This window comes from Phoca vitulina, unplaced genomic scaffold (genome assembly GCF_004348235.1).
Source record: "Phoca vitulina isolate PV1807 unplaced genomic scaffold, GSC_HSeal_1.0 scaffold65, whole genome shotgun sequence".
Lineage (NCBI taxonomy): Eukaryota > Metazoa > Chordata > Mammalia > Carnivora > Phocidae > Phoca > Phoca vitulina.
The window spans coordinates 5,101,881-5,124,071 of record NW_022589768.1 but is presented as its reverse complement, the minus strand read 5'-3'; the positions used below and the strand labels follow the sequence as shown (position 1 = coordinate 5,124,071).

The window sequence follows — 22,191 nt, the reverse complement described above, 5'->3', positions numbered from 1 at the left end:
GGAGTCCCTGGATCGAGTCCCGCATTGGGCTCCCTGCTCGGCAGGGAGTCTGCTTCTCCCTCTGACCCTCCGCCCTCTCATGTGCTCTCTCTCATTCTCTCTCTCTCAAATAAATAAATAAAATCTTTAAAAAAATAAATGAATAAATAAATAAAATTTTAAAACAAATAAAAAACAAAGAAAGCAAGGTGAGCAGAACATCAGAAAATGAAGTGCAGAGAGACAAAAGGCGAAGCTCTACAATCAGCACTGTCAGAAGGAGGAGAGAGAAACTTCTGCTTCATCTTTTGGCTTCCTTGGAGCCCTCATCTTGGGAAGGGGCTGGGAACTTGACCATTCTGACCACAAAACAGTGATTATCCCATCACAAATAATAAACAGCAATCTGGTGTGGTATGTTGCAACATCTGTTCATCATCAAGACCCCAACCACCCTGGGCTCCCTCAGTGAGGCCGACCTGGCCCTGAAACACGAGGACCCAGCTGAGGGCTACCTGATGAAACTGAGTGGCAAGCAGAAGCCCCACCTGCTCTCCCGTTAGTGCCACCGCTCTCCCTCAGACGGGCACAGAAGGAAGGCTTCATGGAGGAGGTAGTACGTGAATTAGGCCCTTCATGAAGGATAATGACGAGGATGGTAATGATAAGAGCCAGCATTACGGTTCACGTCCTACGGGCCCGGCTCCACAGCACTGTGAGGCAGTCCGTGTTGTCCTCACAGCAGCCCCAAGATCGCACCGGGCGTGCTCTGGCCTGTGTGCCTCCAGAATTTCCAACGGCCGGAGGGATGTGGACACTGGGCAGTGAGGCGGAAGGGGACGCCCCAGTGCAGAGACGGGAGGAGGAGGGGAGGGAAGGGGAGGCCGAGTGTGTCTGGCAGGAGCAAGAACGGTGTCGGGCTGGAGCATGAGACGGGAGGCATGGCGGATGGGGCTGGACTGAAGCCGGCTGCTGGGAGCTCGGCAGGATGCAGGGAATAGGACTGACAGGATTACAGCTGAGCTCTGGAGAGAGTGTTCTAGCGGCGGGGTGCGAGACGGATGGAGGGGAGAAGGCCCCAAGGCAGGGAGACGATGTGGGAAACCGGGAGGCTGGTCCAGGCAAGAAGGAAGTGGGGGCCGGGCGTGAGGACAGGAAAGAGGCCGCTCGGAGACTCGCTGCGGGACAGGAGGGCCGGGACTTGGCTGCTGACCCGTGCGAGGGCTGTGGCAATGAGGGTGATTACAGACAACTGGCTCCCAGGCTTAGCGTTCAGGTAAGCAGAACAATGGTGGTGGCAGTAACCCGTATGTGGGCGCCAGGCTAACGCAGAACCAGCATATCCACGCCTGGATTTTTATTACTGGATAACAAAATACTGTAGGATACAACTAGAAATAAAGCGTTAAAACTAAAAAGGGAACGCTTTGTGACTGGACATCTGGAAACAGAGGAAACTCACTCACATCCGTCCCACAGGGCTAAGGGGTGGCCGCGGCCAAGGCTGCATCTGGGTTCCGGGCACCCCGGGGGCCTCAGAGCCGCTGATCGCTGACCTCCCGAGTGCGACACAGACCGTGTACCCTCTGCCCGCTCCCATGCCTCATGGCTCTAAACTCCTCGCACCGGCTGGATTTGCAGAGCAGGGTCCCCTCACAACAAGCGTCTGGGGCTTCAGCCTCCCCATTCGGTCACTCTTGCCATCTGGGTGACGCTTTTTGCCCCTCTTTAGATCTGGGATGCTTGTGCCCTCCCCCTCTCTGTCCTCTCTGTGCAATCAGGGGTCATTAACAGGCTCACTTCCTTTGGGGTTGTTTGCATTTTAGACCTTCTCCTTAACCATGCAGGTCACAGCGTCTGCCTGCTGACAGGTCACGGAGGTCCAAGACCTGCCTCTTCCCCAGGGGAGGAGCTTGGGGCTACGGTTCCCAAAGCTGGTACAACTCATTATCTATCTATAGCTGTGGGTGCAGAGAAGACAACTCTCCCACACTCTTCGGTCCTGAGCTCTAGACTGTTCCTGGAAAGGACAGGGACCACCCCAGCCCCCACCTCCATGACCATGTGGGGGCGGAGGGCAGTTAGGGGACAGTTCTGGGCTATGGGACACAGCCAGGGCCACAGGGAGCCCTTACGCTTGCCCGGCAGTGTGCATGTGAAATGGCAAACTACACCTGTCGCCAGGGAAACCTGGTCATCGCTTCTCTTCACAGATTCTGGATAATGAAATGAGAAGAAACTAAAAATCTTGTCTGGTTGTATAAGCTTATTCCTGTCATTTACATCGACCACTTACCACTGACATCTAATGGTCATGAACAGACTAATGGCTTTATTCTCTGGGGACATAGACTCCTGCTCATGGATGTACCATTTTATTACTCATGTGGTTAAGTAAGAGCAGATGCTCCCTTATCATCAGCTTGCAAACAAACAAACAGAGAGTGGGAACACAGAGGGTGCATCATTCTGCTCAGGAAGGATTCCCAGGGAAAGAGCAATTACTATTACTTCTGCTAGAGCCCAAATCCTGGGCTTCAATTGTATTTTCCCATTGCTTTTTAAATCTTTACTTTATTTGGTTGGTTCTATAATAAATACCTTTTTGCAAAGTTAGCTGGTATTTTTAAAATCCAAAAGGAAAGAAAATGAAAAACTTTTAATGAATTACAGGGGGAAAATACACTAAACTATTTAAAATAGCTCCCACCAACAAATATAATTCTCCAGAAATAATCCCCATCCTTGGAGACTTGAATAATATTTTAAACACGCTGGCTTTCCCACGTAAACACATCCATATTTGGCCGTGTTTCTGAGTTGTGCTGTCCTTGCACGGCAAGTGTGCACGAGCAGGCCCACAGCTCGGACGCTGGAGCAGGAGGCCCGCCTGCCCCCCACGCGCGTCACACGCTGCGGACCCACGACCTCCAGCCGCTGACTTGACAAGGAGTGACCACCTCGATTCTCAAGTCAACCCAGGAATTCGGCTCCCGGATTTCTTTCTTGCTCCGTCTGCCAGGAGCAACGCTAACGTAGTTCTGCCTGATTCCTCCTCACGCACCCCTTCCGACATCTCTCACCTCTCCCCTCAAAGGCTACAGGGCTCCTGGCATAACACTGCACCCAGTTAATCCCTTTCTGCGCTTTTTCTCTCTGCGTGCAGGCCTGAAAGGCTCTTTATCTAAATCACCTATGGTTGCCTTCTGCTCTCCAGGCTTCTGGCTCTTTCTGCAGAAGCATAAACTTTGCAGAGAGGACAAGAGAAACGAAGGAATGGAAGAGGCAGAGAGGCAGCTCTGTATCCGGGGCTCCAGGGTCAAAACCCATCCATGTGGTTCCCTCCCAGTCCAGGGAGACCAGGATGTCGCTGTACTTACTGGCACCCCCAGTGATCACAGTCTCTGCCTTTCTGGCCTTTGTTTATATGCTCCCGTATCTGCCTCTCCTGGAGCTAAACTAGAGCCTCTCCCCATAGACCCTGCTCCTCTAAGCAGTGAGCAGCAGGCTCCCTGTCCCGTTCCCACATTCTGCCAGCTTGACGCTCCCATTCCCATGGGGGGAAACATGGCTAGATGGCCCAGACCGACTCTCGTGTAGATCTCACACTTGAAACGTAAGGGAATTTTTAGGCAAAGGCGGTCATCTATGAACTACACCAAGGGAACAGATACAGCCACAGTTATTACTAAATCCCACCCCTACTACGTGCAAGGAATAAGACCTTGAACGTTCTCCGGACAGAGACTATTTCAGGTTCAAATGGTCTGAAAAATAAAGAAAACCAGAAAGCCTGGATTATCTTGACCAAGATTTATTTATTCCCGGTTTAAGACCAAACACCCAGCCCTAAGTGTTTGTGGACAAGAGTTAATCTGCCTATGAAACGGGTAATTCAAGACCATTGTTCCTACTAGATTATCACCCCCAGAAGGAAAGGCGGCGTGGAGTGCGTCTTGGCGAGCCAGGTTCCGCTCCTGGCAGGTGAGACGTCAGCACCTAGCACGTGTTCTAGCAAGGGCTCTGTGCCTGCAAGCCACTGGGTAATTTCTCCATCACTGAGGGTTCCTCTGTGCCGGGCCCCGTGCTGGCGGTAAGACCATTAAGATGCTGACTTTTCAAGAAATCCCCACTGAGCAGGGGGAGAGAAGGCAGTCGAGTGGCACGGGTGCCAAGATAGGCCTGAGCCCGGAGGGACTCTGGCATGTGACAAGGACACGGGTAGTTCTGGGCTGGCAAAGGGAGGAAGGTCAAGGATGGCCCCACAGAAATGACAACAAAGCCAAGGGTGTTGGTCAGGTAGGCTGGGGTAGATCAGAGAGGAAGAGACAGGGAAAGGAAGACACATCAAGAGTGGTTCACGTGGCCGACAGAGGTGACTGAGGGCCAAATCCTGGAGCTCGAGTCATTCCAAACAGAATGAGAAAGCACAGACGCTGTGAGCAGGGGGCCTGTGTGTCTTACCCATGTATGGGGCAGGCCAGGCCGACTGGCCCCCTCCTCCATAGGGGTCCTGGGGCTTGGCGCTCAGAGCACTCGTGTGAAGAGCGGAATCAGAATTGGTCCTAAGGGGAGGAGGAGAGAGTCTGACTGAAAATCCATTTTTCCTTAGTAAGAATGCAATATTCTTTGCTGAAAATTACCAAAGGAGAGAAGTCAAGCACCCTTAAGATGAGGAGTCTGAACCTACCTGAAGGCCCTCACATCAATAACAGCCTCTGAGGATCGCCCACACCCAAAAAGATTTTAATCTGTACCTGTAGAGTCTTACACTTTGAAGCTAATGGCATGATGATCTATTTCAACAATGCAGAGCGTGGATTCACAGCTTCCCCTAAGGAGCTTCCCATTCTCCCTTGCCACCCAGAAGACAGCTGGGACCAGCGCGTTCTCTGCACCAGATTCTCTCCATCTGAGAGTAAGTCCTCCTGTAGGAAGGGTCCCTGACAGCAGTGGTTCAGGGAGCATGCAAGGTCGAGACAACTTTGAAAATAATACTAAACGTTCTTTGCCCTTCCGCTCTCATTCTCTTACGAGCACGGCAGAGTTGCCAACAGTGAGGCTGTGAGGTCACCGTGGACGGAACGCATAAACAGAGAAGCCAGCTATCTTCAAGAGATTTGTAAAAGGCACAATGCCACTCTTCTCAATAAATTCTTCTTTGTTTCAGAAAATATAACTGCGCTTCCTAAAAGAAGGTACCTTTTATGTTGACATGTAATGAGTTTATTACTGCTATTTTTTAATTTTTAAATTAACAAGTATCCTTTATAAATCTCTCAATTTCATTTCCAATATCAATAGATAAATATCAGCCACAGCCTTGTACGCAAACACTCTTTGAGGGCCTCAGTGGTTTTTAAGACTGTAAAGGAGTCCTAAGACAAAAAGTTTGGGAACCCCTGATCTATAGCAAATTTTGGAAATTGCCCCAGATGGCTCCAATTTCTACATAGCCTTAACTCTAAGGGATGATTATTTACTTTTTCTCATCCAAGGGTCAAACTATCTGCCATAAAAAGAACTTGTGAGAGACTTCAAATTAGCCTAACATGCTTCTCTGTGGTCTGTTCCAGGTGACAGCCTCAGGCGGCCGTTAAGCCGTGTGGCCTGACTGGGCACCGTGGCAGTGTTGTGTTCAGACAAGGGTACGGGGAGGGGGGATGGTTCGGAAGCCGTGTGAGGCAGCAGGAAGAGCACGGGCCCTGGGATCAGAGACCCCCGGGTTTGGATTCCAGCTCCTTTACAGATGCAAAGAGGCGCAAGAGAGTATCAGTCAAATGCAGAGAGACAACTGGGAAAATCTGTACACAGCCTGGGTATTGGCTAATATTAAGGAATCGCTGTTAATTTTGTTAAGTGTAATAATGGCATTGTGGTTGTGTTTTCTTTAAAAGAAGTTCTTAGCAACCTTTCCTGTTAGAGACGTTTACAGGTGCAATAGTCTATCTAGCGGGGGGTGGGGTGGGGGTGGGAGGGGGTGGGGGTAGACGGCAGTACTCGGATGAGGACCAGAGCTGAAGCGTGGGCACGGGGCCTTCTGGTAATGCTTTTCTCTTTTGTGTATGTTTTATATTTTGCACTATAAACGGTTTTAAAAAAAAAATCCCAGTTCCATCACATGTTAGCTACGTTGCCTTGGACAGGTCATTTAATCTCTTAAAACAGAAAATAATACTCATTCTTGAAGGACGCTGTCAGGATTGAAAACACTGACCTCCACAGAACACTCAGCACTGGAGTCCAGCCCAGATCGATCACGACACGAGCTAATGTTGGCTGCGTGCTAATGCTTCCCCTGTTTCTTACAGATCTTAGCTGATCCTCACAACCACCCCTTGAGAGAGGTATGGTTATCTACCTTTTCCAGATGAGTAAACTGGGGCACAGAGAAGTTATATAACTTAGTCAAAGTCACACAGTAAGAGCCAACCCTGTAGTCCCCCCGGGAGCCCCTCTATGTATTCGGTACCTATCTGTGCAGACAGTCAATAAATGGTGGGAGATTTAGGCTAAAAAACACTTCCTATAAACACATGTGACATGAATATCCTCTGGCAACTGGATAATATATAAAGAACATCAGGACAATCAAATCGATTGGTTTTCTTTAAATTTCTTTCTACTAGCAATCAACCCGGGTACCTGTTAAGAGCAGATGTCAGCCTGAATCCAGGGTGCTTTTCTTCTTTCCAAGGATGTTGCTGCCTTTAAAAACCAGAATGACAGAAAAAGTAAAGACATTCGATTCACAGGAGCAAAGGGGAGCCTCGGGCCTGAGTTTGAGAACTGGCTCTTCTACTCACCTGGGGAAAGTCACTTCAAACACTCCATGCCTCGTTCATTTTGCTCAACATTGTTAAAATGAGGTCAGACTGAGTGATCTCTCCGATTCCTATGATTCCTGATTTCCATGATTAAAAACCACCACAAATCCATGAGAACAGGATTAGCTAGCGGGGCATATATGGAGCTTTGGTTTTGTTTTGTCTTAAAAAGGGCCGACAAGCATCTTTGAAATAGTTCAAAATCTATGACCGACTCCTCTCTAGGGGATATGAGGTCTCAGTCCAGATGTGTAAAAAGTCACTGCTCAGCACACACCCCGAGAGTGTAGGGGAGCCCTGACAATCCTGGAGGTGAAAACGGCCTTCCCGGAGACGGCCACGAGGAGGAACGCAACTGGCACAGGGGTCCAGTTCACGAAAATATTTCTCTCACTACTCCCGGTGCTCTGGGCAGCTGCAGACATTTTTTCCTTGGATACAAATTTTCAAAATATCAGTCTGGAGATGTCTTTTTATGACCGAAAATACGATTATCGTATTTATCCCACGACCTTGGATCCCGGGATTCTTGAGGGCAGCTGAAACCGGCCTGGAGGCAGGAGCCTGCTGTTACTCATCCTCATATGGACTTCCCAGGTCCTGACTACATTATTCACCGTAAGTGCTCAGTCAGGGTTTGCCCAGAGAGCGGGTGGAGAGTCAACCTCAACGCGGAGAGCACGCTGAATGTCTCTTTTTTGACACGTACACTTCCAAGTCTCCTAAATCTGACTTGGTGATCTGAGAATGATACCACACAAGCAATGGATACACCAGTCTTTACAGTTAGTTTTAGGTTCTGTCACCCTCTATACTCAAAAATACTCCATTTTGGGGGGCATATATCCTCTGTATACAAAAATACTCAGAGACCCAAATCAAATCCACTGTGCAAATTACATTTTAAGAAGCTTATTAAATCTTCCACTCCTTCCAACGGCTAAGACACCCTGAGCAAAGACAGTTATTTTTCCAGGTCTCAAATAAAAGAATACCAAATCAGGATATCCTACTGGTAGATGTAGTCCAAGTGTGTTTCCATTTGATTTTAAATATGAAGATCTAGATTTTTAAAATGATTTTTCATCTTAGACTTCCATATCAGCCTGAGTCTACCTGAAAGACCTAAGTTTTCTAAGAGAAAACAAGATTCTATGATTTATATCAGGAATTTCCAAAACCATATTCAAGGTAGATAAGAGAAAGTGAAATCGACAAACAACACGTGCCCACCATAGCTTTTAAAACACAGCTTGCTTACCTTGGCCAACTCTCATCCAGGGGCTGTGAGGAGTAATTGGCTCCGAAAGTACTACCATCAAAGTGAAATTTTTTAATAAAGGAAAAATAAAATTAATGGAAGGCTGAAGCAGAATGAAGAAGCCAGAACTGTGGAGAGTTAAACACCCAAGTTTCTGGTTCTTACCTCTTTCTACACCAACAGCTCTTCATGCTCTCTCTGATAAACTTCCTCTGGAAAACGTATTCTTCCCACCAGTGCCCTCTTTGTGATTTATGTGGGGTCTTTTTTTTTGCCTGCATAGCATCTTTTGTTTACAAGAACTGCCCCCACCCTTCACCCCAAACCTGGTGAGGACGTCCTTCTGTGCGGGCCCCTCTGTCCCGGGGGATGTACCAGGCTCAGTATTTCCAGTCAAGGTACCTTATACCCCTGGAAACAGTGATTGGCTCAGGGACGGGCTCATGACACAAACAAGCCCAAGAGAGCCTCAGAGGAGAAAAGGGAGTGCCCTCGGTTGGGGTGGTGAGCCTGAGAGTCCTGTAAAGCTCTGCAAGAGAAAGCCTGTCCTTGCGGGAAGTCAACACAGACGTGGCAGCTCACAGATACAGTCTTGACGCTACTGTATGAAGCCCTGGATCTAGCCCTTGGGCTTCCAGTGACATAAGCCAGTGAGTTTCCTTTTCTCAAGCGAGGATTCCCATTACTTATAACCAAAAGAGAGCTGCATTAGATTTGTCGTGTGCTCAGGGTCGGGAGACTGAGCCCCGTGTCAGGCTCCGCACTCAGTGTGGAGTCTGCTTGGGTTTCCCTCTCCCTTTGCCCCCCCTCCCGTTCTTTCTCTCTCTCTAAAAATAAATAAATCTTTAAAAAAATTTTTTTTAAATCATTAATATTCTCCTGCTAAAAAATCTTTAATGATTCTATATAGAAGCTGTCATCTGCTTGGGCTCAGGAGGGAGGGGAGGGGCCTATCATGCAGGTCTGGCCTGGGCGTCCCAGAATCTGGCACTCGTACGAGGTGGCACTCATAGGTTCCCAATGATTTGGTGTGAACGGCGTCCTCTCTGAGGAGAAGCATTATGATCCCAAGTTTCACTTTCTGTGTATTCATTTTGTCCTATCCAGTTAGCTTATTCCTTCATCTGAATCGAAGTCAATACAATAGAAGAGAGGATTTTCAAAAGAGAACCATTTCTTCAACATTAACTATTAGGCTTCACGTAGACGAAGGGCAAACTAGAATAGTGCAGGAGGAGACAGAAGAGGCAAAGGTGGTCATGAAATAAGCAGCTCCCCCTCCCCCTGAGACGAAACACTCCAGCATGGTGGCCAACAGAGCCATCAGTGAGGAGGCGCTGACTCCCACTACCTGTGGTTATCTATCTTTCCCTTTCCTGCAGTTTGATGAATCTCCATCCAGAAAAGCTAACACAACTCAGTGTGCAGGGATAGAACAGGAACATGATGGTCAAACACCGATTACTTCAACGTTAAGGTTCCAGTTAGCATTTTAAGCTTTCTGATGTATATTAACAACATGAAATGTAGTGATTTCCTGAAATTTGTTTTTTATGGGCGTCTGGCTCTGTTGCCCAGGCTGGAGCGCCGCGGCTATTGACAGGAGCCATCCCCCTGCTGACCTGCTCTGTTCCGCCCTGGGCAGGTTGACCCCTCCTAAGGTAACCGGGTGGTCCCCCACTCCTGCGGGTCACCGTGTTGGTGCAGAACTTAGCCTGGACACCTGACCGGCATGGCGCACTACACCCCAAAGTCCCGAGCTCAAGTCGTGCCCCCCTCAGCCTCCCGAGGGGCCGGGGCCCGGGCGCGCCACCATTCCTGGCTGGGATTTTTAATACGACCAGGCTGAGGCATCAAATGTGAACAGATGTGACCTCTGAGCATTCTTAATTCTCACTGTCACGTCTCATTTATTGAATATTTAAAAACCCAAGAACGGTTGGCATCAAGAGAACCACTAATGTTATTATCGGCTGACAGTTCAAGTCAACCAAAGGGAGGGGCGCCTGGGTGGCTCCGTCATGAAGCGTCTGCCTTCAGCTCAGGTCATGATGCCAGGGTCCTGGGACTGAGTCCCACATCGGGCTCCCTGCTTGGCGAGGAGCCTGCTTCTCCCTCTCCCTCTCCCTGCTGCTCCCCCTGCTTGTGCTCTCCCGCTCTATCAAATAAATAAAATATTAAAAAAAAAAAAGTCAACCAAAGAGAAACCTAGAAAAGGTTCATTTCTTCTTCTGCAGATTTCCGAAAGGTTCATTCGGGTGGCTCTGACTACTCCACCACACCGATAGGTCCTACAGAACAACCTTAGGATGGGGAAAATAGCCTTATTTGTAAACCTGAATTTACCATTAATTCAACAAACATTTTTGGAATGCCTACCAGCTGCCAGCAACCAAAGAGAAACACAGGGTTTTCAGCCAGCCAGACCAGCTCCTCGGCCAACCCCACCCCCGCCCCCCCCACCCCCGCCCCAGTCAGTTAGCCTACGTTAAAGACGTTTCTACCTGCACCTTTGTATCTGCCCCACCCAATGCACTCCTTCCCAGCTCCTCTGAGGCCTCCTCCTCTGCCTCCAATCCTGCTGCTCCCGGAGTTCTGCGGCCTCGCAGCCTCTCCCCAGGGAGCTGCCGGGGAGAAGGGCTGCAGAACTGCTGGGTGCCTCGCAGCGGGGGCAGCCCCGGAGGCTGGAGACACTTGGGGCGGCGTGCCGAGGACACAGAGCCGGGCCCCCCCAAGCTCGCCTGGGTCAGCCCCACCCCGGCCTCTGGCTCGAGGCGGCCCTGGGAGCGCAGCAAGTCACAGACCCAGACCCCCGGCTGCCAATAGTGTGTGGACCCCAAGTCCGAGTCTCCTGCTGCCCCTTCAGCTTCACAACAAAAGTACTTCAGACTCCACCTGAAAACCTCCTCCTCCTCCTCCCTGGCGCCTCTGCCCCTTTTCTAGCCTGCCCGCCCGTATTTCAGTATTTCCCTGACCGAGGTGCTCCCCAAGTGCCTACAGCTCTGGAGAGGAAACTCCTCCTCATGTTCCTGCCTCAACCCAGTGACAAAGGGGCGCCCCTAACTCCTTCTCCCCATGGGCAGCTGCAGAGGGAAGCTTCTTACTCACTCTTCCCCAAAGGAAGGGGAGTAGCTCTTCTGCTGATAAGACAGGACATCTGTTGGCCCACGTACCCATGGGTGGGGTCACTGAGCCACAGAAGTGCCAGAGAGTTCCACCCTGTGTCTCTTCTGTGCTCCCTGCCTCGTGGCTGGAGAGCACAGCCAGGCTTCTTCTTTTGGCTTCCTGTTCCCCTGTGGTAAGTGCACCTGGGGCAGGGCTCAGGAGTGGCCTGCTGGAGGCAGCCTGGACGCTGGCCACGGGGTCTCCTAGCCTCGAGGACTCTGGGTTCTCCCGGGCCGGCGCTCGCGGGACAGGCTTGTGACCTCCCGTGTAGCTGGCGGGGCGAGGGAACTCCGAGTCGGCTTAATAGAACCCGCCCACCAAGACAAGTTCCAGGGTCAGATTTAAGACCTAAAGCTGGTCACAGTTTGGTTCCTTCCTCATTTCTCAACCATGTCTTTCCATCACGCTACTTCCTCTTGTCCTTTTTGCCTCCGACTATGTCCTGCTAGAATACATCTTAAAATCAAACGTTAAGGGAAGTGTAGGAGTGGGACCCTCTGGAGTCCTTGCGTGTATGAGAACGTCCTCCTGCTTCCCTCAGCACACGAGTGACAGCGAGGTGGCCTGGGGAATTCTGAAGTCTGACTCGGTTCCCCTGAAAACTCCACACCCCAGCCATTTCCTTGTCCTTCACGATGGAAATCACTGATGGGTATTAGGTAAAAATTGGGTGTTGTGATCAAATAAATTCTGTTAGTCCTGGGTGAAGAGACCGTTTCTTAACTGCAGGGCTTCTTGGAGCCCTAACTTCAACTGCGAAGCTCGGGGTGGGGGGACAGAGTAGTGTTTCCTCACACCTAACACACCATGCGTGTCAAAGAAACAGTGTTCTACACACCAGTGCCCTAAAATTTTCATCTCATTGTATGAAAAGAATCAAAGCAAAGCCTGTTCCAAAGAGGAAAGCCACTCCTAACTTTGGCCGGTCTTAATGCCTCTCTTCACGACTGTCCGTGCTGGTTTCTCAGATGCAATATACTCTTGAACCTTGTTGGGAATATAAATCAGAAATTTCCCAGACATTCACTCTTTTTCTCTCTTTCTAAAAATACATTTAGAGGAAGGCATTTTCTATGATTCTTCAGTGTGTCCCCTTCTTTCTCACTGTATTATCCACAGGGATAACATTTATGTTAATTGTTCAGAAATTCAGCAAGATGGGGTTTGGGACCCTTGTCTAATGCCCTCGAGGAGTGAGGAGGGCTGCTGAAGGCATGAGCACTTGCAAAAGGGTAGAAGAGCCTGTATTCTGAGTTCTCAAGTCCAGGCCCCAGCCAGGGACCAGGCAGGGCCTCTCCTGTGCCCTGAGGGTGGCCCCAGGCCAGAGCCCAGAGGGACAGCGTCCTGGTCTTTGCCTGTGGCGGCCACCCGTGCCAGCAACAAAGCCCACGGCCCTCGCCTTCTCGGACTCCATGGCCGCCCACTGCAGAAGGAATCTCCCCAGCCCGAGCTCTGCTTTGCTCTAGCTGCCTGCTCTGGGCGGAGGCCGGAATATTTATGAAACAATGTTCATTTTATGTATCATAGGACTGAACCCTTGTCTAGGCTGGTCTGCCCCTTCTAAAATAACTTCCAAGCCAAGAAACAGCTGTAAGAAGACAAGTTTGAATACATTTTTTCTCTTTGTCCTAACAAACTGTTCAAACCAGTGTTAACACTTGCAAAGGACAGAGTGGGTAAGAGGCGTTAGGGAGGTAACAGACACACACGTGAAAGGCCACCATTTTAAGCAAATTATTTCTAAATCAAATGAATGTGGCCATGAAAGGAAAGATGGAATCTTTCTCTAAGTTCCCCTGGATCTATTAGCATCTTCGACATAAAATCATCCCTCTCCTATATTTCATGGGACTCATGGTCCCTTGATTCTGCAGGAGAGACGCGCTGTCCATTTACGGACAGGCCGAAGCTTTTTTGAACGAGCAGATGTCCAGTCCCCGGGCCCCAGCCAGATGCTTAGGAAGAGCATATGGAGAGACGTTTCAGACCGGTACTGTGTGATGAACTTTAATTTATCTGCATATTTAGTTTTTGCTTCCCCTCCCCTTTGGAGGTGACCTGCTTTTTGCTGTTGCTGTCACAAGGTGACTCGTACATGGGGTCAAGTTACACCCTATGGTAAATCACCTGGAAGGAGACAGAGCCCCCTGAACATACGGTGTAGTCACTCCTTCCACGACTCTGCACAAGACATTCCCTCTGCCTGGAATGTTCCCTCTCCAGCTGTCTTCCTCTCTCTGTACCACTTACCACCATGTGCGGTCATTTGCCTTAATCATTGCTGTACTGTTTGCTATCTGTCCCCTCCCCCAGACTGTAAACGCATGAAGGCAGGGACATGTCTTATTCACCACCGAGTCTCCTGTGCTTAGAACGATACTTGTACAGGGCCACCTGGGTGGCTCAGTCGTTAAGCGTCTGCCTTCGGCTCAGGTCGTGATCCCAGGGTCCTGGGATCAAGCCCCGTGTCGGGCTCCCTGCTCAGCGGGTAGCCTGCTTCTCCCTCTGCCTCTCCCCCTGCTCATGCTCTCTCTCAAATAAATAAATAAAATCTTAAAAAAAAAAAGAACAGTACTTATACAGAGAAGAGACACTGTAGCTATCTGCTGAATACATGAATGCATTATCCCCTTACTTGTTGCTTCCTCAAGCCTCAGATTTACCTCCAGGATGCCTTCTCCGGCCCCCCAACACTGGTCCAGGCTACCCCTCCTACGAGCTCACACAGCCCGCGTGGTCTCAGCTACAGCTCACCACACTGTGCTGTGATCACTGTGAGCGCCGTGAGGGAAGGAGCATATCATGCTCGCCGTTACACCTACAGTGTCTAAGTGGGGCCTGACACTGTGAATACTTAAATTATTTTTCAGTGAATGAATATCCCCCTCTGACACTTTCCTTCGATCCCCTCGTCTTCTAAGTTATTCCTTCAGTTAGAAAAGCAGTGAGCACTATGTATATACCTAGACCACACTTGCTGCAAAAAGGATCTGAGATAGCTACAAATATGTATTTATAAATATGCCACGTGTATATTATCATATTTAGAGAGAACACCTACAGGAGAAAAAGAGAATGGAAAACTGGAGAAAAACATATTGTTAAATCAAACAAAGAAACACTCAAAGCCTTCTGCTTGAAAACTCCCAGCCATCCAGACAACGGTCTGATGTACTTAGTCCATCCACACGTGTGCACTAGCGGAAGAACCGGCTGGATTCTATGGAAGTTAGGACAATTCCAGAAGGAAACCCGCGGACTCAGTCGTCATCCCCACCATCCCTGACAGTGGTCACGAAATCCACAAAGACTACAAGTCAGCGTCTCTCGTGGACCAAACGTGGACACAGTTTGGTCACAAGTCACTATCCCTGCCTCCAAATGGAAAACAGCAAGAAATGGGGGTGGGGGAGGCAGGAGAGGTCCTGGTTCCCTCTGTGGGTCCCACAACTCCTCCCATGGGGCCTCTCTTGACGGGGGGGTCCCGGGCCGACCCACCGAGTGGTGCTGTGAGGGGAGAGGCCCAGGCAGGGGCTCAGCTTGCCCCGGGGCTGAATCTGTGCCCTTCCAACCTCAGCAGTGGAATCGCGGACAAGTGACTTTGACGCTCAGTTTCCTCCTTGGAAAACGGGAGTTTAAAAAAAACGAACTATTCAGTGAGTCTTGAGGACTACATGACACATCAATTGCCCAGCACAGTGCCTGGCATGGGTAGGTGCTCAGCAAACATGCGTGCCCTCCCCCCACTTCCTGGTTTCTCGTGAAGCCAGCTCCACCATCACTGCCAGGAATTCGGCTCTGCAGTAACCCTCACCCCGCCTTCCTGTGCCCTCCTCCACCCGTGAGGAGCATGCAGGGAGAGCGCCCGCCCTCCTGGCACACTGCTTCTCTGTCCGCTCCCACAAAACCTCCACAAAACCCAGCTCAGCTCTGTGTCCCTGAAGCCCTGAGCACAGAGCTGGTGGCCCAGCGGTGACCTCCCGCCACCCCCCGGGCCCCAGCCCCCAATAAACGAAATTATCAGGGGAATTTGCAATCTCCTTCTCCTTATTCCTACTTAACAGCATAGGATTTGGCGGATGGACAGTGTAAGAATTTTCCTAACTACCAGCTTTATATCTCAGGTGTCATTTGCTGAGTTTGGAACTCAAAAAATAGAAGATCCTATGAAATTTCTGCTGTAAGTTCTAACGGCAGGTCACCAGGTCAACAGGAATAAAAATAAGTCACTTATCTGTCTCTCTGTTTTAGATAGACAGACTAACTCTCTCTAACCTGGTTCAAAGTCAGGTTTAGCTCTGACCTGGCTGCTTTCTGAAGAAAATGCTGAGGAGGCCTTGCAACAGGGCTGAGTTAAGGCTGTTTATGTTCTGTCCCTTAACTCAACTCTATCAATGTTTTCATCAAGTAAATACCCGCGATGATCTTTCCAACTTTTAGCTGCAGAGATGTTTCTAGTTTCCAACTCATTTATTTTTATTGCCTCCATTCATCAGATAAAACGAAGGCTTTGAGGCCAAAGGGGAACCGTGGGGAAGATAAGTCCTGAAAACCTTTCAAACATTTCAAAAACTCATACTCCACGCCCAGACAACGAGAAAGGATATTTGTCGTCCTGGCTTGTCCCCGGACCTTCGATGGAGAGGGTGGAAGCGGGTCCTGGATGGCCTCTCTACCAGCCCGTGGTGGCGGGTCCCCCGCACGCTATCAGCCTGGTGAAGGGAGGGCTGCAGAGAGAAGGGACAGGAGTCGGCCCGTGACCATGAAATTGCCACTCACCCTCAAGAACAACAACAGGTAACAACAGCAGATGAAAGGACTGATTTCAGGTTTCTACAGGTGTTCACGACTGGGCCTCGAGTCAAGGCAAATCAAATCACGTAGCACGTGGAGCTGTTTCCATAGGGTTACAGAGCAATTTAAAACAGTCTTCCGTGTGTTAAGGTGAAAGCTGAAAGAATGATAATATTAAAAGCTGTCATAATTCAGAGGTGGGACTACGGGTTCATACATCACACGCCAGACACTCAGAAGTACACCTGAAACGCACAAGAAGCATATCTAAGATAGAGATAAGCTGGATACCTACAGACCGTGGACTATTTGTTCTGCAGAGAGTCTTTTTAAATTTTTTATTGAATTGACAATGTTTAAAAATTCCGGTTTGAGGCTTCCAGTGAAAAACCCGAACCCTTGGCCACGCCAGTCCCACATTCCCATGTAGCAGAAGGGACAGAAATCAAGAGTGGCTGCTTTCTCTGGGTGGGACACCCATTCTCAGGCTTTGAATGCTCATACCAGGCCCCTGGATTGACTTACTATGTTAGACATTTGAGTTTGTAGCCCCTGAATTAAGCAAAGAGAGAATACTACCTCAACACAAGTTGAAAATGTGCAACTCATTATTCCCCCAAATGGCACAAGTGAAAATATAAACAGATTCAGCGTAAATCCATGCTCAATAAATCCAAAGTCCTCTGTTAAGGAGGCTTGGGGTACATTTGTAACATTTTTGAGACCGGCACCATAAAAGGCAAGTTGGTTTTGGTTGTTGAAGACCAAACACTAGGCTGAACCATGATATCACACATATGATGTGTGGGCAATGTGCACACACTATTCTGCAAGGGCTGTGTTTGTGAAACATATGAAAACAGATTTTCTTTTATGTAAATGGAATCATATGTAAATAGTTAGCTTACTCTGAAAGGAATCACATAATGGAATATGTTTTTATAGGGAAGCTTCTTTTAGCTAAGAATTGGTCATTAATTTTTCTTTGTTAAACATACGGATTTTCTCACACTGGATTTGGGGATGACTCCTATTTCTCCTCAGTGGGCTGATAAAATGTCTGGGCTAATTGAGTCTAACGGTTCTAATCTATTTTTACAACCCGAATCTGTTAACTCCTAAAATAAAGAGATCTTGGTGAGCAACAACTTCTGAGGGCCTGGAAGACAGCCATCGGGACGGGTAAGCGGGCTGTTGATCTCAGACAATACAGCACACTCTTCCAGGGAGTGACAAGTTGAAATACCTTTGTAAATCAAGAGGATGCATACCCACACTTTTTCAGAGCCTGTTTACACAGTAGACAGAAGGGACAGATGGCTTTGTTCCAGGATAAAAGGGAGGATTCTCTGGTAATGCAACCACTATTCACTACAGCGATGTTAAATGTACTTGAAAACACAACGTTTTCACTGAGGAGTCTCAGAGCACAAATACTCCAGACTGGGCTCTCAGAGGCCAGCCTACAGAGGTGGGGCTGAGAGTCTTTAGAAGGGGTTCTGAAAAAGCAGAAAGTTCTGGGAACGTCTTACAGACTTCCTATGATACATATACGTGCTATTTACACTTGCTTCTTCTGTGTTCATCCCCACGGACCCAAATCCTGTATTGCTACTTGGACTCAGTTGGGGGGGCAGGGGGGATGGTCTCTGCTAACATTTTAATTTTCTTCTCTTCCTCACTGTGGCACTACTGCAACTCTCTACCCCTGTGGTAGCTGATCTCCCTCCAAATGACACCGGACTACTTAGCCTTTTTGATTCACAGGGACCTGCCTTGTTTGTGAAATGAGCTCAAGCTGGTGTTCAGTCAGGGAAGCCGGGGGCTGAAGTGGACTTGGAGTGAGGAAGCCCGTGAAACACTATGGTGTTAGCCTTGCTGAGAGCTAAGATTCTGTTATTTAAAAATGTACTTCTGGGGCGCCTGGGTGGCTCAGTCAGTTAAGCCTTCAACTCTTGGTTTCAGCTCAGGTCATGATCTCAGGGTCGTGGGCCTGAGCCCTACATCGGGCTCTGTACTCAGTGCGGAGTCTACTTGGGACTCTTCCTCTCCCTCTCCCCCTGCTCATGCTCACTCTTTTTCTTTCTTTCTCTAAAATAAAATACAATCTTAAAAAAAAAAAAAAGTATTTCTTAGGTCAACTTTAATACAAAAAGAACTAGAACCCTGGCACCCTGAAGGCCAAGTACATCATACTTTCTGTTCCTTTTCAAGTTTTATTCAGCTTTTACAAGGCTTGTACCCACAGAGCACATCTATTTTTATGGTCTATATTCTGTACTCAACAGTATTTTGTGAACAGTTTTCTGGATACTCTGTAGCCCTTATAGTTACTAATTCAGGAGGTGCTCAGTACTTCACTTCTAACCTTCTAAGGCCCACCCTCCACGTTGCAGTTCAAAGAAGATGTGATTTGGAGTCAAACGATTCCAGTCCAGAATCCCTTACTAACTAGCAAGTCACTTTACCTTATCTGTAAAGTGGAAATGATGCTGCTGATAACTTCCTCACAGGCTTGTTGAGAAAACGAAATTAGATCATGCATGTGAAAGCTGCCTTATCCCAGGGATACTGGGTGCTACCAGCTGAAGTGTCCTCCCACCCCCACCCTGATTCACAGGTTGAAGCCCTAACCCCCAGTGTGACTGTCTGTGGACCCAAAACCTTCAGGAAGGTAATGAAGGTGAAATGAGGTAATAAGGCTCTCATCTAATAGCACTGGGATCCCTATAAGAAGAGAAAGAGACAGTAGGAAAGGCCGTGTGAGGACAGGAAGAGAGGCCTCACCAGAAACCAACTCTGCTGACACCTTGATTTTGGACATCCAGCCTCCAGAACTGTGAGAAAATAAATGTCTGTTGTTTAAGCCATCAGGTCTGTGGTATTCTGTTAGGGCAGCCCAAGCCGACTATGACCACTGGGCATGAGCAGAGGATGCATGTCCAGGTGGGTGGATGCTGGGAAGCATCTTGTTAAAGGTGAGGCCACCCTACGGAGTCCTTTTATGGACTGCAAGAGCAGCACCACTGTTAGGGGCTCACTCAGTATTCTGAGCCTCCCAAAGTATCCCCAAGGGACCTAGATCTTCGTTAGGCACCCATCTGCCGCCCATGCCAGGGCACCTCTAAAAGCTGCCACCTGGGACGAATGGCTGAAAAGAACATTGGCAGGGCCCTGTGACTGGCTTCGGCCAATGGCTCATGAGCAGACGTTGATATGCGTTTGTCCAAACAGAACCTCTCATACTCTTTTCCTGCTGCCATGAGAATTCCATGCCCAGATAGGGATGCTCCCTCGGCCTCTGAAGGAGAAGAGACGTGGAGGAGAGCCACAACAACAGCAAGGAGGAGTTTAAAAAAAAAAAAAGCGTGCTCAAAGTCCCAGAGTTTGGGGAATGGTTGTTCCCACAGCAAAGCTGACTAATACGGTAGCGACAGCAGAGAGAGGCCGCAGTGAGACAGAGAGTCCTATATTTTTTGAAGAGCACCAAGAGGGGTGCCAAGTCGAAAAAGCCTGCAAATTGGTTCCTATGTGTTTTGAGGATGGCCTCAGGCTCGGACTCTGCCAAACGCCATCCTGTTTCAGAACACGGGACCCAGACACCAAATGAAGACAAGAAAGCTTCTGTGCCTCCACCTACAAGAGCTCCTTCCCGTTGATGTCGGGGCGCCAGTGCTGGACCACCCACAGATAGACCAAGCACATGCTTAGGGCACCAGCAAGGCAAGGCCAACGCAGAAGAGGAAGGATCTACTTGAGAGGGTGCCCAATAACGTTCAAAGTATCATTGTGGGAAAAATCAGAATTGAGCTGGATTTCCCTTCCTTTTTGTCTTGGGATGGCTTAACGGTTTTTATTCTGAAATACATACACAGATGGGGGGTGCAATAATCTTTGCAGGGCCTGAGTCAGCACAAGTCTTCACACGGCCCCCTGGGCACTAGACAGCAGATGGGAGTGGCACACCGGGGGGCAATGTTCTCAGTGGCAGCCGAGATAATGCAGAGGCGCCCGCGTCGGCAGCCTGACGATGAGCTTTGGCACCAGGAGGCTCACCCAGGAACCTTAGCAGCGAAGGGGTAAGCTATCAAATTCTGCTTCACATTGTGACCTAACTGCCAGGGGCTGAGTGTGGGAAGAAAGGACGGAGTGGTCACCCGAGGCAGGGGAAAGGTGGATTCTGGGCGTCAGTCACCAAATCTGAGAGAAGGCAGACTGCAGTTGGAGCGCAGCCCGAACACCAAGGGTCCACAGACCTCAACAATGAAGGGCAATGAGCGGGGTTCGGGGTGGGGGGCAGGGGGTCAGAGTGACTCCTGAGTTGGCTACAGCCAATTCTCACCAATTCTGTGGTTGGGCTTTGGGGGGAAGGAGGCATATTTCGAGTTCAAGGCGCTGCTGAGAACTGGATGTCCACGTGCACACAGCCCTGGTCTCGGGCTCCTGACTGTTTCTGCAAATATCTCCGTGTGGACGGCAAACTGGCTCAGGTGTGCAGGTATTAGGATGGCGGCTCGGGGGAGGGTGGCGTGAAGGGGGCAATACTGACGGAGAACTCTTTCTGAGATGAAACAGGATGTCTAAATCTTCCAAAGAAGCGGAGTTGTGCATTTCCGGGGAGAAGTCCAGAGTCAATGGCGTAGACTACCGAGCGCTCCGAGCACCCCCCAGGGGCCCAAGATCTCATTTAGGCATCTTTGTGTGTGTAGGCACCCATCTGCTGCCCACCTCGCATCACCTCGGAGAGCTGCAGCCTGGCATGAATGGCTGAAAAGTTGCAGCTGACTTTCCTTACCTTTCCTAGGGGAAAAAATACTTCCTCTGATTAGGCACTGCTGATCTATCAACGTGACCTATATTTGCATTAACCCTTTTAGCAGATGTGCCACATTGTTGGCATATCACGTTTGTGGTTAATTAGAAACCCCAGACCTTTCCACGTGACTAATAAGCCATAAGCAGATTCCTACTAAGCCCTTGTTATGAAATGAGCTCAAGTGTGAGAGCTTGATCCCAGGACTCCGAGATTATGACCTGAGCTGAAGGCAGAGGCTTAACCGATTGAGCAGCTGGCTACAGTATATTCTTTGCCCGTGAAGGACCAAGTAGCACTTTTTTCTTGCTACAAAGATCAAGTCTAACTTATGATGGTATTTCTATACGATGTTATTAAAAGAGGGAGAACTGGAGTGCCTGGGTGGCTCAGTCAGTTGGGTGTCTGCCTTCGGCTCAGGTCATGATCCCAGGGTCCTGGGATAGAGCCCTGCGTTGGGCTCCCCGCTCAGCGGGGAGTCTGCTTCTCTCTCTCCCTCTGCAGCTCCCCCTGCTTGTGCTCTCTCTCTTTCTCTCTCTCTGTCAAATAAGTAAATAAATAAAAATCTTAAAAAAAAGGGAGAACTATAATTTGCAAATTTTCTCAAGTGAAAAATGAATTTCTAAATGCTAATAGGATGACTAAATATGTTTTTACATTGTAAGAAGCTTTAGTGAGTTTTTAAAGATGTATTTAAAAAGATAAATAAAAATGTATTTAAAACATGCACACGGGGTGCCTGGGTGGCTCAGTCGGTTAAGCATCCCACTCTTGATTTCGGCTCAGGTCATGATCTCAGGGTCGTGAGATCAAGCCCCACATCAGGCTCTGCCCTGAGTGTGGAATCTGCTTAAGATTCTCTCTCTCCCTCTGCCCCTCCCTACCCCAGCTCACATGCATGTGTGCGCTCTCTCTCAAAAAAATAAAAATGAAATAAAATAAAAACAAAACATGCAGAATACCAGGATGAAGCATGCAAACAGTTTCTTCAAAAAGCCTTGACCCAGAATATCCTAACTGCAGCGTCTTTACAAACGGGTGCCCAAACGGTATTCAAACAGAAACAATTCTACGTAAGGCAAGTTTCAAAAGCTCCACTGGCACGCATGATGACTACAGATCAAGAAAAAAAAGATAAAACTCCTGTAAGAGAAGCATATGTTCTCCTGGAATACCACTGTCAACACTAGAAATACATCCTGGCAGGCAGCTTCAACAATACAGAGGATGTGCTCCATGTGATGTCCCTGTTACCTTATGGTGTGAGGACAGGGGACTTGCCTAAACTAGGGGTGACTTAGGTAGCAACCTCACCCATCTCAGCAGCGAACCAGGAAGCAAAGAAAGCCTCT

General features: G+C 48.9%; 1 protein-coding gene across 1 annotated transcript in view; it reads right to left on the bottom strand.

The window, feature by feature from the left end:
- Positions 1-22,191, bottom strand: part of CRTC3 (CREB regulated transcription coactivator 3) — a gene marked incomplete at its 5' end in the record, with an annotated part of 88,161 nt that overhangs the window by 24,340 nt on the left and 41,630 nt on the right. The window contains 4 exons of the mRNA XM_032391851.1: positions 4,444-4,544; positions 6,625-6,687; positions 8,068-8,129; positions 15,840-15,959. Coding sequence (XP_032247742.1) covers positions 4,444-4,544; positions 6,625-6,687; positions 8,068-8,129; positions 15,840-15,959 — 346 coding nt within the window. The remainder of the gene's footprint in view (positions 1-4,443; positions 4,545-6,624; positions 6,688-8,067; positions 8,130-15,839; positions 15,960-22,191) is intronic.